General features: G+C 32.8%; 4 protein-coding genes across 8 annotated transcripts; 2 read left to right on the top strand and 2 right to left on the bottom strand.

Annotated features, from left to right (window-relative positions):
* The first annotated feature begins 168 nt into the window (after positions 1-168).
* ktub (Tub domain-containing protein ktub) lies at positions 169-5663 on the top strand. Of its 3 annotated transcripts, none has more exons than XM_011640156.3 (8): positions 169-436; positions 1017-1152; positions 1318-1365; positions 1643-1815; positions 1956-2123; positions 2187-2532; positions 2832-2984; positions 3118-5663. In XM_011640156.3, the coding sequence occupies exons 1-8, from the start codon at positions 395-397 to the stop codon at positions 3249-3251; spliced, it is 1200 nt and encodes a 399-aa protein (XP_011638458.1). In that variant the 5' UTR covers positions 169-394; the 3' UTR covers positions 3252-5663. The 3 variants fall into 3 exon arrangements, with proteins under 3 accessions (XP_011638458.1, XP_011638457.1, XP_088939127.1); XM_011640155.3 differs by having other exon boundaries at positions 170-436; positions 1273-1365; XM_089083001.1 differs by lacking the exon at positions 169-436 and adding an exon at positions 489-615 and having other exon boundaries at positions 1273-1365.
* On the bottom strand, positions 5477-11685 carry LOC105428082 (uncharacterized). The gene is made up of 7 exons (XM_011640157.2): positions 11055-11685; positions 10518-10606; positions 10255-10403; positions 8191-9994; positions 7875-8081; positions 7678-7736; positions 5477-7526 (listed from the first exon to the last, which is right to left on the bottom strand). Exons 1-7 carry the CDS (start codon positions 11180-11182, stop codon positions 7335-7337), a joined length of 2628 nt encoding a protein of 875 aa, XP_011638459.2. The 5' UTR covers positions 11183-11685; the 3' UTR covers positions 5477-7334.
* An 828-nt stretch (positions 11686-12513) lies between these two features.
* Positions 12514-16835, top strand: Nap1 (Nucleosome assembly protein 1). 2 transcript variants are annotated; one of them, XM_011640158.3, is made up of 8 exons: positions 12514-12674; positions 14152-14296; positions 14819-15108; positions 15461-15617; positions 15687-15824; positions 15897-16044; positions 16138-16257; positions 16438-16835. In XM_011640158.3, the coding sequence occupies exons 2-8, from the start codon at positions 14156-14158 to the stop codon at positions 16596-16598; spliced, it is 1155 nt and encodes a 384-aa protein (XP_011638460.1). In that variant the 5' UTR covers positions 12514-12674; positions 14152-14155; the 3' UTR covers positions 16599-16835. The 2 variants fall into 2 exon arrangements, with proteins under 2 accessions (XP_011638460.1, XP_088939128.1); XM_089083002.1 differs by lacking the exon at positions 12514-12674.
* Positions 16836-17130: 295 nt separating this feature from the next.
* Positions 17131-21631, bottom strand: CycA (cyclin A). Of its 2 annotated transcripts, none has more exons than XM_011640160.2 (6): positions 21094-21631; positions 20222-20707; positions 19766-19989; positions 19416-19620; positions 19072-19319; positions 17131-18919 (listed from the first exon to the last, which is right to left on the bottom strand). In XM_011640160.2, the coding sequence occupies exons 1-6, from the start codon at positions 21295-21297 to the stop codon at positions 18838-18840; spliced, it is 1449 nt and encodes a 482-aa protein (XP_011638462.2). In that variant the 5' UTR covers positions 21298-21631; the 3' UTR covers positions 17131-18837. The 2 variants fall into 2 exon arrangements, with proteins under 2 accessions (XP_011638462.2, XP_011638463.2); XM_011640161.2 differs by having other exon boundaries at positions 20222-20704; positions 21094-21630.
* Positions 21632-22278: the final 647 nt, after the last annotated feature.

The raw sequence follows: 22278 nt of genomic DNA, 5'->3' as shown, positions 1-22278 counted from the left end.
GATTTAGGTAAAGAAATTTATTTAATACAAAATGAAAAAATTTCTAAAGCAGAATTTGAAGAATGGAAATATTTAAGATCTTTAATAAAAATATCTATGCTTGTAGTGCATCAACCATATTACATTCGCGTGACCACATGACTACGTTTTGATCACGTGACATTATTTGTCCCTACGTCACATTATATAATATATAAGTTTTGGAGTCAACTTTCAGGCTCAGTAAATAGAGGAGTTAGCGGTCTAGTGTATAGTATAAATGTCTATGGGCGAACGGTTGCCTAGGTACCGCAAGCGAACGAATGTGTTTGGCGTAAACAAAGCTGGTTTGTCAGTGGCTGGGACTGCGCATCTTGGGACGTTCTTCGTCGTTTGACAGTTGATCTCGTGCAAAATGACATCGCTCGACCTGCGGCAACAGAAGCTGGAACAACAGGTGCGATTTGGATTGGCGTTAGATTAATCAAGACGTTTATTTGCCACACGTAAACTTCGTCTCTGGAGCGTGTAACCTTGTTTCTCATACGGTGTTACGATCTATTTAACTCGAGGAATGTCAGTTAAAATCTTGGAAAGATACAAATTCATGAGAAACTCAGGAGAAATTGATCGTTGGTAATGTTTCGTCAGATACTTCAACACCTGAAAACGAAGTTTTACACTACGCTTCGCAATAGTATTAGATGAATAATTAATGAACGTTCGAGCTTGGATAATATATAACAGCTAATAATAGACAACTTTAGTCGTTCGAATTCTTTCCCCTTTGCGGGGCAAGGTCGTGTATTATTAGAGATTACAGTGCACAGTAGTTATTTTACTTATTCTGCTGCAAATTATATCATATTTGAAATGAACGAGGAATATCTTACAAACTTACGGTTGATTGATATTTAGCACTACATTATTGTGTGATGAGAAATGATTTAGCAGTCAGTTATTTGCTAAATTTATATATTACTTCCAAATTATATAATTTTGATTATTATTTTGTAATTTATTTGTGTTGTATATAGAGACAGTTAATTGCACAGAAGATGAAGCAGAAGAGGCAAACTGGCGCTAGTGGAATGGTGCAAGCGTCTAATGTATCCAGCGCACAGCTCACAAGTCATTCGAACAAATGGATGAACCCAAACAAGGAACTTCATGGTAGTGTGTAGATAAAATGATTTTATAATTATTAACAAATAAGATGATTACTAATGTAATCATTATATATGTGTTTTATAATATAAATGTTGTCTATTTGGTATCATAAAACATTTGCAGCATATGATGGCCCATTACAATATGCTATGTTTCAAACAAACACAGATGTAGGATCTTATGCGGAAAGGAAAAATAGTGAAGGGACAATCAATGGTAAATTTATATTAAATTATTTGAGATTAGAATTAGAATGTTATATTATTGACTACGTTTAATAGAACATTTATTTTGCAACTGTTAGAAATTCCCTAAGTATTAAAATTGAATTATTTATTTAAATCTAAAGAAATTCCATTTTGTGGAATAAATGTTTTGCTGAACTATAGATTAATAATATAAAAGTGATTTATGAGAGAATAATTTTCTTATTTTAAACGAATTTTCTTTGAAATTAGTTTAGTTAATATTTGGATATTGATATGTTTTGTAGCAAGCAACGAAAGAGGCTTATATGAAGGTTCCCAAAGCACTGATTGTGCCGATGAAGAATCATCACCTATAGATCTGCACTCACCTTCGGAATCTCTGTTATGTTCCTCACCACTTCGAGTGGCTCCATCGGATGGAGCCAATACTGTTATTAATAGAGAAAATAACTCTTCCGTACGCATCATATATATCTTAATACATAAATTCTCTCTATATATACTCTATTTTAATTTTATTATAATATATAAATTTTATTTGTAACATGCAAATATTAAAAGATTGTATCGAAGCAATCGTTGAATTTGATTTTGCAGAGTCCAGAATTGGAAGGGAATGTAGAAGGCAATATCGAACAATTTGTGCTGCAACCGGCGAATAAAAAGATGCATTACAAATGTCGAATAACGCGCGACCGAAAGGGAATGGACCGTGGTCTTTATCCGACTTACTTCTTGCATTTAGAGCGTGATTATGGAAAAAAGGTGCATTTGAATTCATTTATCTTGACAGTCCATCTTTTAATACGTTTTTCTATACATTTGTAGATTTTCCTATTGGCTGGCCGAAAAAGGAAAAAAAGCACAACGAGCAATTACTTGATTTCGACCGATCCTACAGATCTCTCGAGAGGAGGAGAATCTTACGTCGGTAAACTCCGATCAAATCTTTTGGGGACACAGTTCACAGTTTACGACAATGGATACTCATTGATGAAAGACGACAAACGCGACGAGCGTTTTAATCCACGGCAAGAATTAGCCGCGGTGGTGTACGACACGAATGTTTTAGGTTTTAAAGGACCGCGTAAAATGACAGTCATTATACCTGGTATGACGCCTGATCAAAAACGAGTAGAAATATGTCCGCGGGTTGAATCGGAAACTCTACTTGGTAATTATAATTTTAAATTTTAATAATATAAAATGATGAAGTTAAAATAAAGTAGAATTCTGAACTGGAAATTTGTAAAATATTTCGCATATATCAAAGTTTAAAATTATATGGTTATAAAATTTTACTTGATAAAAATTATGTTAATATATTAATAATGATATTGTATAATATAATTATATAATATAAAGTATTATAATACTTAAATTATCTAAGAGTTCTAATCTTATATATATATATATATATATATATGTATATATATATATACAACAAGAACTGTATCTTTTCTATATTTCTAGAACGATGGAAATTAAAACAAATGGATAATCTAATAGAGTTACATAATAAAACTCCTGTATGGAACGATGATACACAGTCTTATGTGCTGAACTTTCACGGTCGAGTAACTCAGGCATCTGTAAAAAATTTCCAAGTCGTTCATGATAGTGATGGTATGATACTTTTTTTTTAATATTTTACACATGATATATATAATAATTGTATATAAAATTTTTATATTTATGATTTTATATGATTAAAGAGATTTATTATTGATTTTTATTATTTAATTATATTTAATTTCAGTGGATTATGTTGTAATGCAGTTTGGACGTGTTGCGGAAGATGTTTTTACAATGGATTACAGATTTCCTCTTTGTACAGTTCAAGCATTCGCCATCGCTCTGAGTAGTTTTGACAGTAAATTAGCATGCGAATAACAACCCAAACGTTATTGATCGAACTGTCAGTTAAGTATATACTTACCTACGAATTACTGTATCATTCTAAATATCGTTAGCTTTCTAATGGACAATCAGATTACCAGGTACCAGTCTGAACATGGTACTCGATATTGAACTGTTTTCTAAGATAAAATATGAAACGAAAATCGCTCTAAATGTGTGTTCACTTTTCATATTTCATAATAAGTCTATTTCTAGACTAAATGTGTACAATGTGGAATGATGACTTTAATATAAAAGTGTTAAATTTGCATGAGAATTTCGATGGCGTTAGTGTTAAAATATTGCACATTATGTTTTGGAATATTTTCAATACTTTAAAATTAATTGCCAATATAAAATGATTATCGATGTAAAAAATGACGGTATGAATTCCTTGGCCAGTAATTCAGGAAAATAATGCAGTATATATTTGTTATATCAATGCAGTATGTTAGACATTTGACATATATTTTTATGAATAACTCATATATGCACATAGAGTGTTTATAAATAATGAATTGTGAGTATATGATTTTATAGTGCCTTGGCATAATATTCACTGTGCTTTCAAAAGACCATGTTCATATTTGTCCATTGGTATTTTTTATTACAAATAGCAAAGCTATTTATAAGGGCTATTCATGATATATATAAGATTTGAAAAAAAAATGATCTCGTTAAAAATAATAAAAAAGATATAAAATGTATGTCCAAATATTCTGTTAATAATCAATTCATGTATACATTAATTATAAAAGAAATATCAAAGAAATTTGCAGCTTTTTTACAAGTATATTTTATGAAAGGATAATTATGATTTTTAATTTATATTAATTTATATTTAATAATAATCTGTATTGACAGATTTCAATATTAAGATTACATATATAAATATTGAGATTACGTAAATCATACACACATATAATCATTTATTTTATCACTACAAAGGAGATGTGCAATTGTCACTGTTAAAAAATTTTCAATGCAAGTGTTATAAAGCATATAGCGCGCACATTATTAGAAATATCGAGCACATCTTCAATAAAATTCTTCTGATAACAAATTCATTCGGAATATTATAAGAGAATTTGATACCTTTTATTAATATATTAAAAGTATCAAATATATTATTTATAATTATTTAAATATTATCTTATTTATATACTATTTTGCGTCTGCATTATGCAAGTAATAATAAAGAATTACTTTTAGATTAAATAATATACACTTTTAAAAAAACTTTTAAAAAAAGACATTTTAAGATGCGTGATTAATTAAATGTGTTCGTGTATTATTTATATATTGTGTGTATTATTTAAATTGTGCAGATATCTAAGAAAACGACCAAAGTATTTTATTGAAATTTTCACACAATTTTTTATAAACAAATTATTTAAATGTTTGCCAAGTATCAGATGATTAGGTAATATAATCCATAGTTATTATCTAATCATCTGAATGCTGATTATTATGGTAGCTTTTAGTGTAGGAATATTTGGCAATTGATAGAATGTATTTATTGCAATACTTTAAATAGGTACCTGTATTGTATAGTGATCGCTATAGAATTATCCTTTTTATATCCTTTTTAATCATTCTACTTTGTGTTATTTATATATTTTCACATTCCACTTCTCACAATTATTTTGAGAATATGTATGCAGTTTTCTCGTTTGTATTCTATTAATTTGTGTGTAACGGAATGCACATTTGTCATCACTTTTTTTCATTCTGTGCGTATTATCTGTATTTTGTACATTTATATCACCATTACAAAAATGTTCTTTATATTTGTATATGTAATTAAGTTGGAAATATTTATTGGACAACGGTATTTTGCATTTAATGTAACAGTTGTGTGTTTCTATGTGTTTAATCGAGGAGTATATATCTAGTCTTTTATTGTACCAATATTTTTGGTATATTATGTAGTATTATAGTAAGTTATTCATTGTTTTTTTTTCATTCATTGTTTTTGTAATAATGTATTAAAACAAATGAGAAAATTGTACTAAATTGTACTATGTACTTTTTGCTAAAGCGATGCATTAGTTTATTATATGATGAAAATAAAAGAAATAATCATTTTATTCGTATATCTTTTTTTATTAAACATTAGAAAATGTTTTTAAGTAGTGCAAAAAAAGGGAATTTAAATTGCAGTTTTATAAAAACGAATGCATCGCATCTGATTCTACCAGAATAGAAATGGACGAAGATATGTAATAACGTATGTATTATTTATTATTACAAGATTTATAAAAAAAGGTAACATTAAATATTTTCAGCATTATTTGGGCAGTAAAACTTGGTAGATTAGTGAGCGCATTTTCTTAGATTTTATATTTTCATGTATAAAAATTTGTTGTTTGTATCTCGATGAATACAATAAAGGCACTTAAGATCTAGCACTTATCGACATAAATGAAGATTACGATACGACGATCACTTTTTCATTTTATTATTTACAGTAGGCATACATTGTTTCAATTCTGGTTCGCAATCAAAATTAATTTGCGTTAATTCCCTGTGTGTAAAGAATAAATATTAATACTATAGAATTTAAATATATTTCTGCGATATGAATTTATAGAATGTTATATATACATATATAATTCCAATACACACACACACACACGCGCGCGCGCGTGTGTGTATGTATATAACATTCAATCTCACATCGAATCTTATATGCTACCCTTTTTGTATAAATTAACATATTTTTAACATGTCTTGTTGTAGCGTGCTATAATCGTAATTGACATTTCTTTTAGAATATTTATCTTACATCAAAAATTAGCGAGTTTTCTTGATAAATAACGAAGCAAAGCGTATGAGCATTGTGTTTCTTCATTGTGCAGAATTTGAGATCTACAAAAAGTCGAAGTGTAACTCCATATTTTCATTTTTAATAATTATCAATATATAAAAAATTTTCTATACAAAATGTATATGTATCTACATGCGATACAATATGTGAAATCACAGAACATCTTTATGGTTTCTATTATTTGTTTTCAAAAACACGTTGAATTTAGTTTCAATGTACCAGCATTATAATAGTTGGTTTCAACAGGTACTGAAAGTATCTGTGATATGAACAGATCGAACAATCTTCTTATATATATTATCACTACATTATTAATCTTTTTACAATTTCTTTGTCTTGTAAATGTGACGATATGTTTTAGATGATTTAACCGAACGTGATAAGCAATTTTGTAAAAAGAAAAAAACGAGAATGTTGTCGAGCAGGACGGAGATGAAGGTTAAAAACTGAATTTTGTCTGCAAAAATGTTACTTACACTCACAGTCTTTTTTTATGCGCATTTTTTTTTTGTAATTTTCGGCCGATCTGTTATTTATTATTTAACAGAAGATTATTAGATATTTAATGATTTTTCGATATATCGCTATATATATATATATTAATCTTATATACAAAGATTTTAGATTTATCGTTATTGTTTATATTAACTATCACGTGAAAAATAGTCTTTTTCTTCAGCTTACAAAGTACCGAAGGAAAATTTCAATTTCTACATCATATAGAAATTACAAACAATAACAATATGATCTAGATCTTGAAATCTTGATTTTGGCAACGATAAAATTTGTGACTTAAATAATTTTACTCATGAATCGCGTTTTTTGTATGTTACTTAGCAATCAATAGACAAATTCTTGAAATATTTTACAAGTTTGTGTAATAATAGAAATATCTTCAATGTTTATAAGAAAGATAATTATGCTTCGAAAAAAATTTCATAAAAAAAATGCATACATATATATATATTAAATAGGAGTAATAATATGAGACTTTATATTACTAATTTTATAAATTGAATACAAACAACACGCAAATATTATTAATAATAATTTTTATCATTTCCAACTTGGAAGCTCAATAATACTGAATTTTTATCAGCTTCGAGAAACTTTACTACTTAATAGAATTAAAAATATCCCTGTTATTCTAATTGCCATGCTAATATGATTAAATATCTGCATTGATTAAATATCTGCAAAAGTCTGTTTCTGATTTCTTTATATATTTTTTACCGTTCATAACCGTTTCATGTGCATCCCTTTCTCAAATCGGCTTGAGTGATTTTCGCATTTGGCCGGACAAATCTCAGAGCCGGTATACGCGATGCGGGTCTAGGAATTCCGCTTATCACAGCAGCTGGCTTGCTTCCAGTATTCCAATTTGTTGGCTGTCTCAACCGAGTTTTATTTTCAATCTTAGGCACTGCTTGATTCAAATCCTATAAATTGATGATTTACGCAATTGCTATATATACATATTTGATATATTTCAGTTTTTAAGTTAATTCTCGGACTTTCTAAATAGTAAATATATATAAATGAAGATTTTACTTTTGCAATATGATAGCTAGTTTACGTGAACATACATACCTCTGTCTTCTCAATTACTACAGTTTCATTGGTTTTTGCTCCATTACTCTCGGCATTTCCTTAATAAAAGTATAAGTATACATATATTTTTATTCATTAATATTTTAGTCATTTACTTAATTATTTTAAATTAAATTAGATTAGATTATTTACATTTAGATTTATTACACTTAATTTTTAAAAAATTATTTGATTACCATCGTTGTTCAATGCATGACTAGACCCAGTAGGACCGATTATTGGGGAACTACATTTTATGCCTAAGTCAATATTTAAATGTCTGTCAGTCTCGCTATATTCTACTCCATTTTTCAAAATGGGTGAAGGCAAATCCGCTTTCTCATCAATCCAAGTGTTTTGTAGAATCTGTCTGTTCGGTTTGGGCGCCGAGTCCTGCTTTAAACCTGCAATTTTAGAATTAACAATTTTATGTCAAAGCGATATTTTTTTTTATATTCTTAATTATTTCCATATATTAATTCAATATTTCCTAAATAAGAATTTTGCGCTTACTCTCTTCCTGCATTTGCACTAATTTATGCAATTGTTCAATATTCATCGTTTGTCTGGTGCACGAGTTATGGCTACTGCTGTCAGAACATGTACTAAGCCTATCATCCAAATCAGGAGCGCTGTGTATACTCTGAGTGCTTTCTATACTTTCCGTCGAGCCGGCAGTCGCGCCTTTCATCGGAAATTGACTATTCGTATTTATTTTAACCTCGAGCAATCGTTGCTCAGATCCGCTCTTCATCTTTCCATATGGATGCAGCTTGCTCGGCAGCTGCGATTTCTCCGTGATGTTCTGCACGATATTGGGTTGCGAACCTTTAATGTATCCTATGCTGGATATACTTGTGCGACCGGCAGGTGCACCGCCGGCGGCTTTTAGCGAACTTGACACGAGATTGGGATTGGATTTTTGTAGAAACTGCGGTAATTTCGATAATGTCCTCGGTATGTTCCTCTTTTGTTGCGCTCTCGGAAGAAGAGGTTTGCAAAATGTGCTATCCATATTCGGACGTGTCTTGATATTCTCATCAGCGATATTGTTAGTTCTTTCAATACTTTTCTTTGTGAAAGTATAAAATTTACGTTGGTCCATTGGCAATTCCTTTTGAGCATTCATAGCCGTTTCGTTCTGGCTTGTATACTGATTGATCGTCATCGTTTTTTTATAGGTATGATAAATGTTCTTCGGAAGAACATCAGTCTCATTCTCGTTACAGACTACCTGAATATTCTTGGTGTCCCTCAAGCTGGCATGATTGCTAGAGATATGATTGTACGTAGCATCCAACTTACGCTCGTCGCTTCGTTGAATCTCCGCTAATAATTCTCGCCTTAATGATGTAGCAGCTTTTAATGTGGGATACATAGATGGCCGTGACTGGTCCAGGTGCTTCGCAGCAAATTTTGATGCTACATTCGTCATGTTCGGATTCATCGGCGTAGATTGATTATAGGTAGGCACCTTGAAAGACATATCCAATATGTCTTCTTTTTCATGTGTCTCGCGTGTAAAAAGTATCGCGGATTCGGTTTCATCCGACGGAATATTGCATGTTATATTCAAATTCGCTTTATTTACGTGCATAGTGGGCTTGTACATATCGCTATCAATCGACATAGGCGAATTCGGTTTTTCAGCGCTTTTCGCTGAGGATAGATAGGTAGTATCCAATAATTTAACGCCAATATTTTCCTCATTTTGTGATTGCGTGAAGGTAGCATTAGCATTAGGCTCGGTTATGAAAGTGGAAGACAAAGTAGCCATCTCTCCCTTATCAAGACTCGATCTTGACGCTGATGTTCTACTAGGAACTCCAGTATTATATGTCTCGTTCAAATCAAGTTGAACGAACTCCTTGCAGAAGGTGTTGCTTAGAGCATTTGTGCAATATGTTTTGTCCTGTGTAATCGTATTTTCGATACTTTGCACTATTGTTTCATTGATACTATTAATGCTACCGCTTGATTCTTCTTCTACATCGCCATTGTTTTGAGCAATGTTTTTATTTGTTGCTGCAATATCATTATTAATGAACATAGATTCATTCGATGAAGTGACAAAAGATTTGAATAAAACAGAAGGTTGTGATACATTCATTAATAAATCATTAAACTCAGGCTCATCTAAATTTATAAATGAATCTATTCCTTTCGATTGTGACATATTCAGAAAGGCTTCCATGCTCTCTTGTCCTGATGTTACTGAATTTTCGTCAGATATAATATTCGTTGTCGTTTTGATGCATGGCTTTAAGATTGGTGGCACAGATTCTTTTTCTCCAATTATTGCAGATAAATATTTTTCCTAAATAATATAAATGAATTATATATGCATTATATATTAGAACTTAAGTATAGAATTAAGTATACTAAGTATACTCAATATGCAATAAAATCTCAAATATTCAATGTATTATAAATTTTAATTATCAGACTTGATTCATAAATATTATAAAATAGAAAAAAATTTAAAAAAACATTTTTTTATAATGAAAATTTATTTGAGTATTTTCTATTATAAAATATTTATGCAATGAAATAATTTATGAAAAATAAATAACTTACATTTTCCATGTGCGTAATATCCACATCTTGTAGCTTCTGTATATTTATTAAAGCAGGTGGTAATCCTTCGAAAATTGATTCAAAACTCATTCGAGCTGATCGTTTCTTAGGTCTTGTGAATGTTCTGGTGTCGATGCATTTTTTGTTATCTAGATATATATTAAATTTAATAGCGACAATAGACAATATATAAATTATAAAATTATAAATAAAGCTGAGAATATTTAGCAAATATTGTAATGCAATATTATCATGCTTTGTACTTCGAACATCTAATTCTGGCTCTGTTTTCAGCCAGGCATATAGATCCTGGACTGTAGATTCAGCTGAGCATTGTGGAGGCACATATAACCTAGAAAGAAACAATTTTAGTCCATTTAATCATGTTAGTATTGACTTGACTTATTAACTTCAAAAGAAAAAAATAAAATAAAGATATATCACAAATATATAGAAAATAATATATTTATCATTCTGAATTATCCCAAACTTATGTGTCATAATAAACTAACAGGAAATAAGATTAATATGTGTACAATTCTTAAAAATAATTAAAATTGCTTCAAGAAAGAGAAACATAAATTGACTTCCAAGAGAAATACAGAAATCAATTAAATTATTTGAATGATGATCTAATCGTTTCCTTTAAAAATACTTAACTTCAAATGTATTATCATTTATCATATATTTTTTTCATTCATTTTTGGAACAGAGGTAAATATCGAAGGATGGTGATAAAAAAACATAGGCCGAGAGATGCGGACCGATTAAAGGACCATTGATAAGCGAGTGACACCCACCAGTCATCGTTGTCGTCCAGCTGCAGATCCGACAAGTCGATGCGGTCGGTCTCGCAGACGAAGTAACCATCATGAATGTATTCCGCGCTCGTGACAGCCTCGCTCGGGTCCGTCGTGCCCGCCGACATATTTTGTGGCCGAGCGTTATCGAATCGCGCGTATACGTAGACATAGACACATATTTCACCGTTCCCGGGAACTCGCTCCCGAAGACACGCGAAAATAGCTCGAGGGAGAAAGAGAGAGAGAGAAAGAGAGAGAGCGCGTGCAGATGAGACGGAAAAGACGTGGGAGGTAGATAGGACGATTTAACTCGCGACGAGAAGAGACGACTGTGATGACGACGGCTCTTGCTGCTGGGTTAATAGGAAAAAAAAATATAATCACGATCACTGGAGTCTTGGTTTGCGTCGCGAACGCATAACCACGGCGAACGCGGATGCTACACTGCGCTAAACTATGTTATTTTCGTGCTAATGTCACGGCGCACGCGGCACGGGATTCATCACAGAACTCATTGCACCAAACGGCAAATCACGACAAATTCGAATTGTAGGGGGAGAGTCTGGCTGTTTCCATGAGTCGTGACCTTTCTGGACCAATGGCAATTCATGACACGCAACGACGCGGCGAAAGAAATGACTTTACAGCTTTTTTAAAAGTGTAAAGTATAAAGTGAAAAATTCTATTGATGATTTAAATGCAAATTTTTCACGAGTATATTTTGGATATCACGATATCACAGGAAAAGTTTCATTATCGCTAGATTTTACATTTTTAAAATCTCTTAAAAAATATAAATATAAAAAAAGTTTTAAAATTCAAACCTAAAAATAAAAAACTTTTAATTTTTGAAATTTAAAAGATTGAGTTAAGAATTTTTAATTTAATAACAAATTTTTTTGAGATTTGAAATTATATTTTTTGTCGAAAAAAAAATTAATTTTGTTCGCATTAAAAAAATAGTAGATATATTATTTAATCAATAAATATAATAAGTTGTATTAAAATTTGAAATCGCTCTGGAACTATTTCAATCAAATTATATTAAAAAATTTAATCGATCATTAATTTATTTGGCAGAATGCTCAAGACAATCGATTAACCTCTAATCTTTCTGTATCTGCGATAAAAAAACAATTTTATGTATACTTTCCGGTAAAAAATTTTCCATATATAATTATATATAAAATATATCTGTATATAAAAATATATAGTTACACATGATTATATATAATTATATATTTTTATATTTATAGAAAATTTTTTATCAGAATAAAGCAGATACTTAACAAATTATATCTCTCTATTAATGGCTGTTAACCGCGTCGAGTAAATTTATCGAAATTCAGCCAAAGTCGACCAAAGAGTTTGATCGAAATTTGATTGGAGAACCCAATATGGCGCAGGCGTAAAGGACAGGCCCGCGCGTCGACCGCGTCGAGATCGAGAGATCGCGATTCGCAACCGTCGTTATCCCTCTTTGTGTCGCGCGTTTACCCGCGGTCCAACCGTCAAAAGGCAGCGACCGGTTCGCCGTGGTCCGTTGTTCGTTCCCTGGCTCGATCGGGTTTGGTTCTCACCTCTCTGTCGCGCGGATCTCAGCTCCGTGATTCGAAGGTAAGCGGGTACCGAGAGGTATGGGATTTCGCTCGACCGCGGCCGGCCAAGGGCGGGATCATCCGCGACCGGGTCGTCCGCGTCCGCACGGCGACGTATCCCGCCGTGATACGTATTTTTTCTCTCGCGCGCGCACTTTGTCCCCCCTACACGTTCCGTCCTCTGCCGCATCTCTCCTCCGCCTCGCGCCAGCCGATCCTCGTCGGCCGAACGACCTCTCGCCGTCCTTCTCTTCTCACGTGTGCACGCGTCTTCGCCTCGTGTCCGCGCATCGTCCCGGCCGGAATCCTCCCCGGTGCGGAACATCGCGACCGTCTCGGCGTCCTTGTCCAAGTCCCATTGCCTCGATGTCATCCTCTGCGCTTCGCCGATGTTTCGGTGGCGCGCGGCCGGTTTGCCACCTCGTGTCTTCATCCCTTGTGGTCGCAGTCCGGAAGTAACCCTTCTGCGATTCTCAAAATGTCAGGCCCATCGCGCGCGATCCCCGTTCGCTTGGGGTAACGTCCTCGAATTACCGCGGGATTTGAGCAAAATCTTCAAGCATGTGTTGACGAATATTGAGACGCGAGTCGAATCCGCGGCACACCGAATCTTACTCCTCGACCTCTATCTTATGAATAGATACTTTCCATTTAGTGATATGAGTCGACACTAATATCTTGGCGTTCAATAAGGACAAAACGATATTTGTGTCGACCTGTGTTACTAGGAAAAGCATTCAGTCTTTGCCTGAATTATCTTACACGTTACTGCATCTGAATCTCTAATTTTTATGTAATCATTCTCTAATGGAAATTCCGGCATACACACAATTCCAACACGCTCTGCAAGCATTGCGTTGTCACGTTTGCACACTCGTGTGTCTGCTTGAGAATTAACAGATTCCTTGGGTTTGTTACATAAAGCGATTTACCATGCAGTTGAGTTATCAAAAAGTTTTCTTTCTCCAGATATTTTTTTGTTCGTTAACTTGTCCTTGTTGAGAATCTGAAACAAGATTTTTTTTTTCAAATTACCTCATGTATCCAAAAAAAATAATTTATCAATTTATGTTACTTGATATTTTTATAGATTTTCTTTGCCGTGTTGTACATATGTATGATAATTGAGCTATGTGTATTGCTTTATCTTTTCATTTTTTAATTATGTTCTTGCTAAGATAGAATGTTAGGTCAGATTAATCACCTTGCTTCTTTTCTTTTTTATTCTTGTCAAGATGCAATGTACATTCACATAAATGTTAGTATTGCTTTAGTGATCGAGCCAAGTGTGAATGATCATGTTATTGTACAGTGTGAAATATATAGATACATGTAAAATTCTCAGTCTACGTAAAATTCGAGCAAATTTGCAATCGAAGCGGAGTTTCGACGACACCAAAATTCCCAGCTTCAAAGCTGAGAGACTTTTGCCGTTAGACTAACATAGATAACTGGCCAAAAATTGAGAATTGATAGCGAACACATTTGAATTGTAGTAATATGACAACCGATCCGGAACGCGCCGCCAATACTAGCGGTACAGAATCCGTCGAAGACGAAGACGATAACCATCGCAAAATTTTACGTAGAACTGATGTGTTAGCTGCTCTCCGAGATGGTATTTCTGCACCAGGATTAGAGGTATTGCAATATTATTTCCAATCTTACATATTCGGCGAACGACATATTTATTTACATATCTTCGGATTCATACTCTCGACTGGTCTTGTCAATCGTATATATCATTTTATCAATAGTATTGCAAAAATCTTTTTCTGAATCGCATGCTTCCCCTGATGCTTGTTTGCTTTCATGTCCTGTTTAACCGACCAGTTTCAACAGAATGATACGTCTTACATATTTATTACACGATTCATTCGATTGTGAATGTTGCTCATAATTTAAGATATTTGACTAATTTAAGTAAAGTTTTATATAAATATTTTTTCATCAACTTGCGTGAAATATTGACTTTAATTTGTGTTTCGATCAACAACTCGTCGTTACTAAAATTAAAGAACAAAATTTTAGAAAACGTTAATCGGACTGATTGGTCTTCATAAATACAGATAATCTGTAATAAAAAACTTTCAAAGTAATTAATTAAACTTCGTCTGATTATAACTGCGTCCGAAATTTCACAAATGCAATTTGTACTTTTAGCAAATGCTGCCTCTTCCTGCTTCCGTCAAACGCAGGATTAAAGCACTGAAACAACTACAACTTGTCACTACTAATATCGAGGCTAAATTTTATGAGGAGGTACATGCTTTGGAATGCGAATATTATAAAATGTGCGCACCTATATATGAGAAGCGGAGTGAGATAATATCTGGTACTTATGAACCAACCGATGAACAATGTGTTTGGGACAGCGATGATGACGAGGAAACGCTAAGTAATTACATGAAGGAGAAGGCAAAAATTGAGGATGTTGCAGAGAAGAAGGATGAGTATGATTTTTTTTGTAATATATACATACTAGTTTATGTGTACATAAGAAATTAAGAAATATTTATTTCACTTTGCACATATGAGATATCTGAAATGGATTATTGTTCGCCTTATACATTTTTCGCTCATTCTTAATTTTTCAAATCAATCTCTTATAAAATGGAGGCATATCTGGAATAAGAATCGGAATTGAACTCGGAATCTGTCAACTGAATTGATTGCTCTTGCACGGAGCCAGAAATGAAATATTAGAATTTATTTTTATATGCAATTAATTGTTGCAAGTTAATTTATACCGTTATGTATAATTTATTTAAATTATGCATATTAATATATATTATATGACTTTAGAACAGAGAACGAAGACGATACTAAAGGCATCCCAGATTTCTGGCTAACCATATTTAAGAATGTAGGTACTTTAGCTGATATGGTTCAGGAACATGACGAACCAATCTTGAAGCATTTAAGTGATATTAAAGTAAAATTTCTGCCATCGGATCCAATGGTAAGCAGTAAGACAAAGTAATAAATAGTTAAAAAGAAATTTTCATTTAAATTTACATTTTTCTTATAGGGATTTGTTCTCGAATTCTATTTCACGCCCAACGAATATTTCTCTAATTCGGTGCTCACTAAAGAATATATTATGAAATGTACACCAGATAAGAATGATCCGTTTAGTTTCGAAGGACCGGAGATATATAAATGCAAAGTAAAGTTTTTTTTATTTAACTTGATCAAATTTCAAATGATTACGATGCTAAAAATGATAATTTTTTCGTAGGGTTGCGTAATTGATTGGAAAAAAGGCAAAAATGTTACAATAAAAACTATCAAGAAAAATCAGAAACATAAATCACGAGGGTCTATGCGTACTGTGACGAAGACTGTACAGAATGATTCATTCTTTAATTTCTTCAGTCCACCAATTGGTAATTACTATTTTACATGTACTTTAATTTTCTTCATATATATTGTGACGTACTTGGCTCGTAATTTAATTTTGGTGCAAACGCTTGTTTTAGTGCCAGAAGACTCGGAAGCTGATATGGATGAAGACACTCAAGCTCTACTAACCAGCGATTTCGAATTAGGCCATTACATTAGAGAACGCATAGTTCCTAAAGCCGTACTATATTACACAGGTAATGTTTACGATTACAATTTCATGAATATAATAAATGCTACAATATCCTTATTTTCATCACTAAAAAACTAAATTTATATAGAGTTTAATTAGAAACGTTTTAATTTCAAAATTAAATTATTTATAATTAAAATATTCGTGTATTTTTTAACAATCTCTGAGACGACTTTATTTTTAGGTGAAGGTTTAGAGGATGAAGATGAAGACTACGAAGATGAAGAAGATGGAGATGATGACGATGATGTTGATGAGGAAGACGAGGAAGATGGCTCTTCTCCTGCTAATGCGCCTTCAGGTGGGAAACAAGGCGATGATCCCAATGAGTGTAAACAACAGTAGAATTACATTAATTGTGACATAATGAAAAAAGAAAAATCAATCGTTCGTGCGTTACAGTATGCAACACACACTAACGACACCTCTGACCGATAACTGCCTAGATAATCCTGCACCTTGCGGCTCCAAATGTAATCCCTGTTCTTTGTATCGATCATCTAATCATATCTCCTATTCCAGATCAAGCATAGAACTCTTCAACATACCAGAGATACAAAAATATTAAAAAAAAAAAAGAAATTTATGCGTACCATACCTTCCCTATACTCGCCGTTGACGATGAGTAGAATGTGCGCCTCATTATACCTGTGCTACAAGGTCTAACATCATAAGTATATGATAATTGCTCTCGCTCTCGAACACTAATTATTATCAATTTTTAATTGCTTCATTTTATACTACTTGTTACGTTTATATGCGCCGACAGAGAGAAGTTGTTTGAATTCTTTTCCGAGAAACGCACGTTGCTCTATAAATAAATTTTTGGGTACTGTTGAAGCATTTTTAATACAAAAGTGGAGAAAAAAAAAATGTCTGTTTCATTCTTCCTCTTTATTCCTTCATAAAGTATTCTTCCAAAACCTCCGTAAAGAGAACATTTTTTTGGTATTATTTACAATTGTTATATTAGTCATGCTTTTCATCTATAAATTCATTACAGAAACGTTTTTCATACAACGATTTTGCGTTACGTCGAAATAGCTCCAAATATTTTATAACAATGTGATATAGAAAAACGCACTATGTCATATGTGAAAATACTAATAAACATTCGCGTTTTTAACTTTTAAATATTGCTGAAGAAAAGATTGCTTCATAGATAAAATCTTGGTTTAAAACCAGGTTTTTTTTCGAAAGACTGCTTTTTGAAATTTAGTTTCATCCTTACGGAACGTATCCAACAAAATTTTAAAATGTTTTTATTATTTTTAATTGTTTATATGCGTATGGATGTGTAAATGTATACGTGAAATCTGCAGCAAATTTTATTCCGTGTCTCTTAATATCCTGTGTATTTCAGAAGGCACTTAAATTTCATCAAGTAATCTTCGAGAAATTCTAGTTTCGTGCCATGTCAACTATATTAAACTGTGGAGCAAAACCATATAATTTACAATTAACATAGAACTGAATATGTATTCATGTGTAACGGTATATGATTCCATAACATTTTTTATATCTGTATTTAAATTCATATGAATATACTCATGCAGATTTGATGAACACCTAGGTATTTTGTGTTATATTAAAATGCAGCAATTGTACTGTGCAATATTGTATGTCAATGCAGTCGAAAAACGAAAATTGATTACTGCAAGTATACGATTATATTCATGCATTATGAATGAATGAATTGGATGGATAATTGGTGGAAAAATAGCACGTATGTTCTTGGTAGAGAAATTTTGAAACGATTCGTGTCAAAAGATAATTGACGATGTAATCTTGCACAGCGCAATCTAAATGCTCTTGTGTATAATGCAATACAGATATATATCTATTTATATATATATATATATATAAAAGATACCTTACTTTTCTAATAAAACAAATTACGCATTTGATATTAATTATGGTACCTAAAATGTTGTAAATAAATAACTGTACAAGGACTGAAAAAATTGATCGAAATAATAAATTGCAAGTGAATTTCGCGAAAATATCATCTGAAATATATATCGTTAATTGCTGCGCACCTAACGGTAAAACGATAATAATAAATACAAAATCGCTTTGCTTACGATTCTCATTATTATTGAGGTGGTTTACTTGCAATCGAATTTTTGGCTGTTTGCATATATTGCAACAGCAACACGTTCGTTGTTTTAACAATCCTCTAAAAAAAGTACTTATAAAAATACAAGTTCTAAATAATGTATTATCTCTGTCTAGAATTTCACGTATTGATATATAATGGAACTTTAAATTATTAAAAATTTCGTTTGGCCATGACTCGAGAAAGTCAGAAAACACCGATATAAGATAGTGTGTAACGAAGGTAGGGGAGCCAAGTATCATTTTGCTTGCAAAATGTACCAACCAAACCGAAACAAGCTAATAGAAACAAATAAACCGTACGCTTTTTCCTTCCACTTTGTAGAAATGGTAGGTCAGTCATCCTGATCCCCTCCTTCATTTTCAACATAGATAGGGCTATCATGGGAGGTTTGTTATTCAATTACCAATTTAAACACAGAAACAAAATTATTTTAATTCTGTGTCCGTCTGACAATATTTTTTACTAAGCGCTTTCTTCTTCATCTTCGTCCTCGCATGATACTGCCTCGGTACTACGAGGCAACAGCATAGATACATGACCGTATCTAGAATATAGAACAGATTACTTTATTAAAACTCTCAAACATTTTGTAATCTATAGTAAGTGTAAGTGAGATGTATTCTCTCCGCGAAATCATGGCAAAACGAGAGGAAAAAATATACGTATTTATACTTAATATTCAATGTTTCTACTTACTTGCTGCTTCTATATTTCTCCAATATTGCTGTTTGTTCGATGTTAGGAGCATTGCAGAAGGTTCTGTTTAAATACGCGATACATTCCTTAAGAGTTTTAAAATCATATCCAGTCGACAGTTGCAATTCATGTGGCCAGATTTCCTCCTGTAACGTATGTCGCGCTAATGCTATTGCGGATGCCGCCAAATGGCTGGGTAAATATTGTAAATATGGATCTCCTTCGAGCATCGATAACTCGCACAAATACTGTGAAAAATAATAAATATATTAAAATAAAAAAATGAGGGGAAAAATTCAAAATATTTAAGAATCTAGATCATGTATATGTTTGCTGAAACTTACCATGGCCAAAAATCTAATTTTGTCTGACAAGTTGTTGTTGATGCAATATTCCATAAGAAATGTTAGATGCGTCGGAACAGTTAGATCAAACGATAAAACCCTCAATATCAAATTTTCCATTTTTATCACTTGTGTCTTCGAATACGTATCATCTGTGATATATACAAATTCTCCTACATCGGGCGGATAAATCTCTTCATATTTCCTGTTAAAGATACGTATTGTAAAATGAGAATTCGAATTTAAAAATTCATTCAAAAATATATTCAAGATATATTGGATATTTCATTCTCAATATGAGATTTATATTATAAAAATTTCTTAAAGTTAATTATTCAAAATAAACTTACGCCGCAATAAACATAGCGGCTGTCCCAACAAGTTGTAACTTTGTTCTTACAACACTCATGTATGATAAGAAGCGATCTATATATGAAACAGCCAAGTAAAGAGTCTCGTCTTGCAATCGATACTCTTCGGCTACTTCCACGAGCCAATCTATCAATATAGATCTCATTGAATACGTAATATCAGGTTGTTTCTTCATGTAACCAGGCTTTGGTCTATGTAATGTCTGAAAAGAAAAAGATAAGAATTTTAATATGTAGATTAATTTTAATTTTGACTTAATATGTTTATTTAAGAATATGTGTTTAATGTATTTTTTTTTCTAATTCTTAATGGAGAGATGAAACAACATTAATTTGATTCATATTGCTCAATTAAATCACTATTTTATAATTTACTTTAATGTTAATCTATGTAAGAAGAATATTAATATAGAATGGATATAAAAGGATATATACCTCTGATTTTCGTAAGTAATTATATATGTCGGCTCGATATTCATCTACATCAAAGAAACTTCTCATTTCTTTAATATTTTCCCTTCTAGTTCTATACTCCTTGTTGGAAGAACTACTACATGTAAGTGACTTTTCCAATGACATTCCCACAGACATGGGACTATCTTTTGATAAGTCATCATCCTGCTTTGGACAAATTTCTTCGATCTTACTACAAAATACATAAGTGGAACTGGTTGCACGTATTTCTAATCTTGGCTGTTCCCTGACATCAGACTTGGCCACTGTTTCTTGGGAAGGTTTTGCTTCCTCCTTTGTATTCCTAAGTGCAACAGATGTCTCCTCTTCCAATTTGTCCTCGTAAATCTTAAAAGGTCCTTCCTTTTTATAAAATGCATCTTCATGAAGTTTTAAAGGCTCAGTAGTTAATGTAGATAAAAATGCAGGTGGCGCTTTGATATACTTCTCATCTTTATAGAATTCCTGCTGAAAGAAAAAAAGAAGAAACTTCATAAGCTTTACGTTGCAGATCATTTAATACTACTTAATACTACTAAATGTTTAATATAATACTCAGCTCCAAAATAATCAATCATACAACCAAATTAAGACTAGCTTAATTCTCGCGATCGCGACGAAGAAATTTAAAAATCATGAGAGAGAGAGAGAGAGAGAGAAATTTTCAAAATAGCAGCTGACAAATATCTACGGATTTTCGATTTTCATCTCAGTTTATCTGCATTAAAAGAATTCCTCTGGGAATTTAATAAAGGCGCGAACGACGCCTCCGACGATGGCAACATGGCAATTGCCGTTTCGAGACCGGCGAAAAACGTGGGCGAACGGGCGGGAAAACGTCGGTTTTTACATACGGGCTTCGTCACGTTCCGTGGACAGTTGTTGTTATTCAGTACACCAAGGACGGCGCGTTTCGTTTGTTGCAGCACTTGTATTTGCATGCTCGCGGTGGCGGCGGCGGCAGCGGCAGCAGTGACGGAGAGGTTCTCCTTGCCGCGGCTACGCAAATCAATACGGTTCTCCTGGTCATCCTGGTGTCCTGGTATCCTGATATCCATTATCGTCGTGGCTCGCGACGATATGCCTCCCGCGCGTAAGGAATTGGAACGATACGTCGCGCGTGTGTATGCGTGCGTTAAGGACTAAGGCCTCCTCCGCCGTCAGGACGAAACACCGGGTGAAGAAAAAATTCCGCTATGTCGATAAATGCGTGCGCGCGCCCGTCCCGGTCTCTCCACGTGCCGCGACGAAACGTCGATGTCCCCGAGCGTTTTATAGCCACCTCTGCATGACCGAGATCACGAGGTAATCGCACGAACTCGACAACCAACGGGCCACGGTTGCCGTTTGATTTCAAACAAATGTAACACCAACAGCTGGCAGGACGTTATCTGAGCGTTGCGCGAAATCGACCAATAGCGAGCGTGGGAAAGTCGCCGGCCAATCGCGACAATACCCGCTCGGCCGCGCGTTCGCAAACGCAGCCTCTTGCGCCCGCTTGCGCATGCGCGGCTTCAAAAAAACGAAATCGCGGAATATTTCTGACTGATTCTCATTTGAATCGCACTTGCGATAAGATTACTTCTGTTAAAAAAGTTGGTCATAATTATTGAAATATTATGTAATTAATAAGTTGTGTCAAATTACGCACTAAAGATTAAGATTAGCGATCGAAGATTGAATATTGGATTATCATTTCAATTAGATTATAAATTTAGATTATAAATTGTGCATTAGATTGAGATAAATTTATGAAAATTTTTAGAAATTTGCAACAAAACTCATTCAAGTATTATAAATTTAATTATGACGTATGTAGAAATCATTTTCTTTATTCAATGACACATTTAATGACTTACTCAGAATTATCATAATTATATTGTACAAAAATTATATAAATTAATATTTTTTACCTATCTGTTATAAAACACCATGTATTTATTATTATTTGACTAAAAGTTATCAAGAGCCATTAATGTTGCGTTTGAAGATTAAATAATAAACTTTACATTTAAGTTTAATCTTTAATTTCTTGCTTT

The sequence above is a fragment of the Pogonomyrmex barbatus genome, unplaced genomic scaffold (assembly GCF_055798465.1).
Source record: "Pogonomyrmex barbatus isolate J1 unplaced genomic scaffold, ASM5579846v1 scaffold7, whole genome shotgun sequence".
NCBI lineage: Eukaryota > Metazoa > Arthropoda > Insecta > Hymenoptera > Formicidae > Pogonomyrmex > Pogonomyrmex barbatus.
This window is presented reverse-complemented; position numbering and strand designations above follow the sequence as displayed.